We start from the raw sequence: 8,871 nt of genomic DNA, 5'->3' as shown, positions 1-8,871 counted from the left end.
CCGTCACTGAGCCAAGCAAGCCTCATGTTAGCTTCAAGCTGCCTGGCTGCCAGCCGCCATCTTGGCTGGCAGTTAATTTGCATATCTCGCTGATTAGCCAATGGGAAGGGTAGTGGATGTACGCTAATTACCATGTTTCTCTTTTATTAGATAGGAGGATGCTTCTGCATTTTGCAAATGCATGTTGAAATTATAAGGTATAAGCGAACGATATATTATAAAAAGTTCATATTTTATTTTTTCTTATACAAAAGCAATCTTAGTCTTGTTTGGCTTGGCTTTTTTTTGAAATAGGCCTCAGAGTCATTCATGTATTCCCTTATACTGCATTACCATTATTATTTGAAATTCAAAACTATTATATGATACTATGTGAGTATGCCCTTTTGACCAGAATTATAGGTAATGTATTTAATATTAATCACCTAATTTGAATAATTATTCATATTAAATATGTATGTATATATAAATTGTGTGTATTAATAAAACTGATATTTGAGGAGTCAGAGTATGTGTGCTCTGTGTCCTGTTTCGTTTTACAGCTATGAAAAACAGGCTGATAGTAAAGAAACTGAAGTCATAAGTCCCTTACCCTTTAAGATGAAGCCAAATGTGTCTCAAGAGCCACAAAATGTGAACCAATTATTTGACAAAAATGAAGAGAATGTGGTTTTACAAAAGACAACAAGTGAAAGTATAGAAAATTGCTGCCCAAGAGTAAATACTACAGAAGAATGTATAGATAAAATGTACCTTGACATTTTGCGGAAAAAACTATCTGTTGCTCCTTCAGTGTTACCTCAGGAAGACAAAATAAAGAAAGTAAGTGTTTATAATTTAAATTAATTTGACATATTGATAAATGAAGTTATATAAAATTATATAAGTGCTCTTGATACATAAGTACTTTTTAAGTTTGTGGGATTGATTACTTACCAACCTCCATGTAGATCCTGGATATTTGTGAGCAATATTTATTACAACAGTCTGCAGTCCCCAAATTTAAAGTACCTCTAAGGCATTAGCTTTCTTTTAAAGGCCATCCTTTAATTTTTTTTTTTTTTTTTTAGTAAGCATAGTTCAGCATTTGAGTAGCATAATAAAATAAAGTTTATTCATCATTTTAGTGCTTTTCATTCAATCTTTCCAGTAGTCTGTTCTGCAAAAGTAGGTTAAGTTGGCATTTCATATCAATGCTATCAGAAACCTTTGAGAAACTTGTATATCATTGTTCCTTTTTCCTGTGTCCTTGATCTACTCTGATTTAGTTTCATGATCCCAGTATTTTATTTTGTAATTTGGAATTATGTGTTTATCATAAACTATCTCCCATTTTTTGTGTAGAATTAGGCAGTGTATTAAATTTTTTTTATCTTGAGAAATCTGGAGGAAAAAGTAAATAAAATTTGTCATTTCAAAATATCTTCTTCTCATCCCCCTCTGTGTTAATTTTCATAATTACACATATTGCTTTCTGGCAGGCTTATTTTGTATTATTTTGCTTTGTTTTACTCCAAACTTTAAAGATGTGCTGCAAAATACTAAAATTCTGATGACTTGGACTTAGGGAATTTTAATGTAGTGGTTTGCCTTCAGCAAACTATGTTATTTAATAATCACTATGATTTTGCCATCTGTTAACTCTTCATTTTCAACTATAGTTGAAATTCATTTAAGTACTTAAGAGTTTGTACTTGTTATATGCAGACTTTTAGACCTCAACTCAGTTCTGGAGAAGGGGCTATAATTGGTAAAGAGGTACCATATAAGAAGGCCAGAAGTGCACCTCCTTTAGCTAAAAGAAAACCCCAGAGTGGTCTATACGCATCAGTTAGGAGCTCGGGCTATGGAAAACCCAGTTCACCATGCAAGACTTCTACTCTTGAAAAGAAAACTTCAAAGGACATGATGAAAAGCAAAAACTTGAGATCCATTCTCACCTCAAATCAAGTCAGGAAAAAAGGTAATCATCGTATACTCTTTTCATAATAAAGTTCTGTGTTTATACAGTTGACCCTTGAACGTGAGTGTGAACTTCGCAGGTCCACTTACATGGGAAATTTTTTCACTGTAAATGTATTTTCCTTATGATTTTAAAAAAGAAATATATATATTTTGATTTCAGAGAGGAAGGAAGAGGGAGAGGAGATAGAAACATCGATGAGAGAGAATCATTGATCGGCTGCCTCCTGCAAGTACCCAACTGAGGATCGAGCCCACAACCTGGGCATGTGCCCTTGACCGGAATCGAACCTGGGATCTTTTAGTTCACAGGCCGACACTCTATCCACTAGCCAAACCGGCTAGGGCCATTATGATTTTCTTAATAACATTTTTTTCTCTATAGTTTATTGTAATACAGTATATATTATATATAACATACAAAATACGTGTTAATTGTTTATGTTATCAGTAAGGCTTCCAGTCAATAACAGTCTGCTTGTACTTAAGCTTTTGGAGAGTAAAGTCATGTGAATTTTCGACTGCATAGAAGGTTGGCACCTCTCACCCCTGAATTGTTCAAGGGTCACTGGTAGTATATTATTGTACCTTCCTTGTTCTTTACTTTTCCTGTTCCCTTCTATGAACTTTCCTTATTCATAGAAAAGAATTAACTTTAAGATACACATTCCATTTCTGAAAGATTGAATTTATAGAAGGTTTTTCATCATTACTTTTGGGTTTTCCTGAATGATACCCAGAAAATATGGGATGTGAATATAAGATAGGAAAGTCAAACCTCCTGATCTAGTTGGCTCTGTAATAGCCAGTGTTTACCAGAGCTATAAATTCAAAAGCCACACCAATATTTCTTCTGCCTTTACACTCCAGTGGGAAAGGTAGAACAATAATAGAGCCGGAAACATTTTGACATTTTCTTTCTTGTTAAATTAAGTAAGTGACTGATTTCATCATTGTAATATGGTGATAGTTGTCAGAGAACTGTCCTCATTGGAAAAATCATTTTTAGCTTGAAGTATCTTCCCCTGCCTTTCCTCACAACTATCCATTTCAGGACCACTTTGTACAGGCATATCTCATTTTATTGCGCTTTGCTTTATTGAGCTTCACAGGAGGTATGTTTTACAGATGGAGGGCAAGACCCTCCACAACACACAGATTACAACTCACTTTGTTGTAATACTCGCTTTATTACAGTGGTCTGGAGCCAAACCCACAATATCTCCAAGGAATTCCCATATTTAAATGTTTTTATGCATCAAAGACTCTTCTGTCTTCATAAAAGGAATAGTTGTTCATTATTTAAGTAAAAAATACAGAAAAGTAAAAAGAAGAAAGCAGTAATTTAGCCAGAAACAACTGGCACATGCTTCTCACTATGTATGTACTTACAGAGATAGAAGCAAGCTTGAATAGTTGGAAGGCAGGAGAGAGGCAGACTTATGGATAAACGGACAAAACATTTTATAAAAACAAGATCACACTTTACAAGTTCTTTTTAAGTAAAGTATTAGATTTGGTTTTACTTAAATCTATAAAAAGAAAAAAAACCTTCATTCTAAGAAATACTCTATCCTGGAAGATCCTTTTAAGACAGTGGTTCTCAACCTGTGGGTCGCGACCCCTTTGGTGGTCAAATGACCCTTTCACAGGGGTCGGCTAAAACCATCCTGCATGTCAGATATTTACATTAAAATTCATAACAGTAGCAACATTACAGTTATGAAGTAGCAATGAAAATAATTTTATGGTTGGGTCACAACATGAGGAACTGTATTTAAAGGGCCAGAAGGTTGAGAACCACTGCTTTAAGAAAATAGGTTATGAAAACCCCTCAAAGGTTGTCGAAACTGTTTTCTTAACTGCATTTTAAAATTTTATACATTACTAGTTTTCTCTTCTATAAAGTATAACTCTTACATCCCCCATTCACACCCTCGTACCCATTTTTTTGTTGGTTTAATTTTTCTTGTTGAAGATATATTTATTCTCTCCTACATCTATAATTTCCCTCAGCTTTTAAATATAGATCTTGGTTTTGATTCTTAAAGAGATTGAATGCTTTTCACCAGTCCTTTAGCCATAGCTTCTTCATTTTGGAATTATTTTGATTGGTTTCTTATTTGACTGAATTTTCGTAATCATTGTTTTTTTTCCAAGAAGGGCTCATGGGTTCCAAATTCTGTTTTCATGCTTGAATTTTATATCTAGATACATTTATTTTATGTATAAAGAGAGAAAATACCGTCCGCATATCATTGGAAAATAATTACTTAGCGAAATCAAAATTAAGAACTTAGGGAGAATTCTGGTGTAAAAGCAATGACTGACTACAGCTTGAACAAGATCCGCCTGTCACTCTTGGCTGCCCTGTCCTAGGGAGAATCACCATGCCAGCAAACCACAACCTATTCATTGGCCACATTAATGAGCCTTCAGTGATTTGGAAGGATTAATGTCTGCTTTTCTAATGACTCAAACCATTTTTTTACTAAATGCTTTAAGAAATTTCTCCAGAAAACCTAAATCAAACAGTCCAGTTAAACATGATTACTATTCTGTAAGGAAATCTCTGTATGCCTGGAAAAAAGATTGAAATCTTTGGGTGAGGTACTAATGGTAACTTGTTTCTTCTTTAGACTTTTATTTTTCACATCTTTAATAACCATGTATTTCACTTTTAATGGAAAAGTAAACTTTAGACATAAAAATTTAGCATCTTGAAGATATAAATTTCAAATTCTTCATTCTTAGAAGGCAGCAATTTTCAACCACTATGCTGTAAGAATTTCAAAATTTGTAATACCTATTTATCAGGGGCCACTGACCTCTTTTCCCTTAGATTGTCAAATTAAAAAATGACAACAGCCAACACAATAATAGCTACCCAATGTCAGTCAAAATATACTTATTTGTGTCAGATAGGCAAAAAACATATTTGTGTGTGTGCACAGAAATTTAGTTTGTGTGCCATGAGATGATAAAGGTTGAAAATCACTGCTTTGCAATCAGATAATGTTTACCTGAGTATCAGCTCACAACTTGTAGTATTTGAATATGGACCTCAAGATCTCTTGTAGATATTTCCCTTAATTTTTTTATTATTACCTTAATTTATTGGCTTTAGAATTATTTCTACTGTTTGGGATTTACAAGGTATCTTACAAGCTGAAAATTTGACCAGATTATACAGTCATCACATTTTTTCTAATTGAATATATATTATCAGGGTATTAGAGCAGTATTGTATCTTTTAAATTCAGTTTTGACTAGCTGTTATAAAGTTTCCATGCAATTTATATTATTTCATTGATACTATAATATGTTGATACACACTACTTATAAAAGGTATGTTTTAAAAGCACACTTAATTTCAACTAAAGTGTTTCATAAAGTTATTAGCCGCTTTTGCTTAATTGTTTAGATATTCTTACTTAATGCTGTGGACTTTAAAAAAAAAATTTTAATCAAAAGTAGCAAAACTTGTATTATCCCAATCCACATTCTCACATTTATTTAGCTCCATTTGTCATGTGACATGAATCTTAGGTCCATTAACCTTCTGTGTCAATTGAGTAGAATGTTGATTATGGACAACAGTTCCGAGTTTAGTGTTTTATACATCAGCCTTTTTAAGATCCTCATTTATCTTATTGTTATGTAATTGTTCAATTTGACTGAATTTTCATAATCCATTGTTCTTGGATTACACATTCAACATTGTTTGCATTTGTGGTGTTTTTATCTATTGTCTTCAATATTTAGAAATCTTATCTGAAACAAAACTCAAGCCTGCTGCATTGGGTAAACCAGCTCCCAAAACTGAAAGTTGCCTTGCTACTCCTAAGAAGTCTGAAGACACTACAGAAACTGGTTCCTGTATTCATTTTCAAAATGTAGGTATTAAATTTCAAAACAATATTCATTATGTCTTTATGTTCTAAAATCATATTAAAACCAAATTATAAGTAATTAAATATATGAAACTTCTTTTGCTGCAGGTGTTCACTTATTGAACAGGTATTGCTTTTCTTATTTAGCAGAACATTATTAACCTTGTCATTTTATTCTTTGTGGTTTTTGTTTTTTTTTTCAAATCACCTGTCTTTGAATCTTATATGTAAATCTATAACAAAGTAATGCTTTTATTTAAAAGGATTCTTCAGGATACTGTGATGGGAACATGGATACAGAATTAATTTTGTTTAAAAGAGTTCAGGAAGCAGAGGAAAAATGGAGGGGTGCACAAGCCGTAATTGAGCAAATTAAAGTCACATTCTCAGAAAAAGAGAGAGAGTTAGAAAATAAGATGGAAGAATTAAAAAGGCAACAGGAAAAGGAACTCTTCAAATTGAGTCAGGACAATTATATTCTTCAAACCAAGGTACTAGACACATTGTTCTATTCTTTTTTATTGATTAAAAAAGAACTTGTACTCTCTGCTAAATGCATTGGCACCTTTTGTTCCCTCAGGCTGTTTGCTTGATGTATTTGCTGTATAAAACATGAGCATAGTTCCTGAGCGTGCCGACTTACACAAGAGTCTAATTCCAGCTCCATTGGGGGGGAATCAAAATACATATATCAGCTCATGCTGATATTTTTCTTCTTTTAGCAGTCCTTTTTAAACTAAATCCCTTAGTTCAGCAGTTGCCAACCTTTCAGACCTCACGGACCACCGGTTGGCGACCGCTGCCTTCGTTCACTGTGACCTTCAAAGAAGACAGTTCAGAAGGAACTGCTCTAGAAGGTCAGAATGAAGAGAATGGCAGTCTGTAGCATTTCTGAGTTACTTCCATTTCAGAACCATCAGCACAAAACGATACTAATGGTTTAACTATAGTTGGTGTTATGTTTATTCCACCATGGTTTTAAAACTGTTATTCCTCACTTCTCACTTCATCATTTCTTTCCCCAAATAAAACAATTTCTGCATTTTCTCAAGTTAAACAGCTTTGGAGAAACAAACAAAAAACAAAGGTGGTTACATGTTGGAGAAATAACTGATCCTGTCACTGAAGAAAAATTGAAGCAAATCCAAAAAGAAATACAAGAACAAGAGACACTTCTTCAAGGATACCAACAGGTATGGTGGTTCTTCAGCACATAGTGAGGTTGTTCTTGTGATCCTCTGATTATAAAAACAAGGAATATTAAAATATGTGTGTGCTCATTTAACAGGTAATGGGAATTCTGGCAAATATGAGGTAGTGATAATTTGACTAGTCTGCCCATTTCTCATGGACAAAATTAGAGTGATTAAGAGCACAGGTTCTGAATTCAAAGAATCTGGTTTTAGACTTAGCTCTACCATCTGCTGTGCAGTCTTGGACAAATGACTTTACTTCTCTAACCCAATTTTCTCATCCATGAAACGGGGATGATGATAATAGTACCTGTCTCATAAGGCAGCTATAAAATTAAAGCAGCACAAACTAACCTCTTAGTGCCTGGCACAGACTAACCAATCAATGATTGTTGCCTGTCATTGTTTTTAATAGTCATGTTCCTTAAAAACTTTCCTATTTTCTATAAACTTTTTCAGATAGATAATATTGAATAGTTTATTCAATTGAAAAATGTGAATCAGTTGAGAGTGAAAAAATTTTGAATTAAATGAGAGAAAATGTGTCCTACAGAAGGCACATATCCATGATATGTGTTGGAATCTTGGTGATGTTGACCTGACAGTCAACCAGGATAGGTTTAGTAATCTCTAGCATGAGATCTCATCTTAGTCTCTTTCCTCCCCTTCTCCTTCTATATTACTACCTTTTTCTCTTTTGACAACCATAACTTAAACATTGAGCGTATCAATAACAAGCATTATCATCCAGGGACATCCCAAAAGCAGTATTACCACATCGGAGATTACAACAGTTACTATAAACGAAATAGGTTTGATTTTTAATATATTTTTATTGATTTCAAAGAGAGGAAAGGAGAGGGAGAAAGGGATGGAAACATCACTGATGAGAGAGAATCATTGATCGGCTGCCTCCTGCATGCCTCCCACTGGGGATTGAGCCTGCAACCCGGGCATCGACCCTGACAGGAATCAGACCATGACCTCCTGGTTCATAGGTTAATGTTTAACCACTGAGCCACACCAGCTGGGCAAAATAGGACTGATTTTGTAGGACATATTGCCCTTGAATAAGATGTTTCTGAACGCTTGGCCTGCCATTCTGATCTTGCTGTACAGAGCATGGGTTTTTAGGAGGATTTCACAGACCTAAAAGCTTGCCAACCATCCCCTCCCACAATGATAACAACATTTACGTTTCTATATATTTATGTACTTTCCTCTGGAGCACAGAGTTGGAATGTGATTATTCCTGCAGTCACTCACCCATTTACTCTTGTGAAATGCAGTATCTCATTCTGACCTTAGGCGCTTTGGCTTTGGGAATCACTGCAACTTTTTTTAAAAAAATAAGCATTTTGGAAAGAACTGTTTTCAGATAGATTATCTTTCTATGATAATAAAGAATTTTTAAAAGATTTTTTTACTCACAAACTGAAGAAATTTTTTAAAACCTTAAAAATGGTTAAGTGTATCTGTTATGAGCATATGTACTTATGTAAGTACTACTTTCAACTAAAATGCAATTTTCTGTTTATAAAAAGGAAAACGAAAGATTGTATAATCAAGTGAAAGATCTCCAAGAACAAAACAAGAAAAATGAGGAACGAATGTTTAAGGAAAACCAGAGTTTATTCAGTGAGTTAGCTTCCTTAAAGTAAGTCCCTTTTAAGTTCTTAAAATAAAATACACTACTTCTAAGCACTTTATTGTTATATTAAAAATACATTTAGTTATACTTAGAAATGAAAAACTTGTATACACTGATTTACAGTTTCATAACTGTCATATTTTGAATATTTAACAGATTTTTCTTTTGGTAT

At 33.7% G+C, this 8,871-nt stretch overlaps 1 protein-coding gene across 6 annotated transcripts in view; it reads left to right on the top strand.

The window, feature by feature from the left end:
• Nucleotides 1-8,871, top strand: part of CEP162 (centrosomal protein 162kDa) — an 80,761-nt gene that overhangs the window by 35,763 nt on the left and 36,127 nt on the right. For all 6 annotated transcript variants that reach the window (XR_436175.2, XM_006773462.2, XM_006773463.2 and 3 more), the window contains 6 exons: nucleotides 543-822; nucleotides 1,708-1,963; nucleotides 5,728-5,858; nucleotides 6,119-6,346; nucleotides 6,908-7,048; nucleotides 8,593-8,705. Coding sequence is in view for 5 of the 6 variants with exons in the window: in XM_006773462.2 (XP_006773525.1) it covers nucleotides 543-822; nucleotides 1,708-1,963; nucleotides 5,728-5,858; nucleotides 6,119-6,346; nucleotides 6,908-7,048; nucleotides 8,593-8,705 (1,149 nt within the window). In the remaining variant the exon portion in view is untranslated. The remainder of the gene's footprint in view (nucleotides 1-542; nucleotides 823-1,707; nucleotides 1,964-5,727; nucleotides 5,859-6,118; nucleotides 6,347-6,907; nucleotides 7,049-8,592; nucleotides 8,706-8,871) is intronic.

The sequence above is a fragment of the Myotis davidii genome, unplaced genomic scaffold (genome assembly GCF_000327345.1).
Source record: "Myotis davidii unplaced genomic scaffold, ASM32734v1 scaffold185, whole genome shotgun sequence".
Lineage (NCBI taxonomy): Eukaryota > Metazoa > Chordata > Mammalia > Chiroptera > Vespertilionidae > Myotis > Myotis davidii.
Note: the sequence above shows the minus strand (reverse complement) of the source record. Positions and strands in the feature narration are given on the sequence as shown.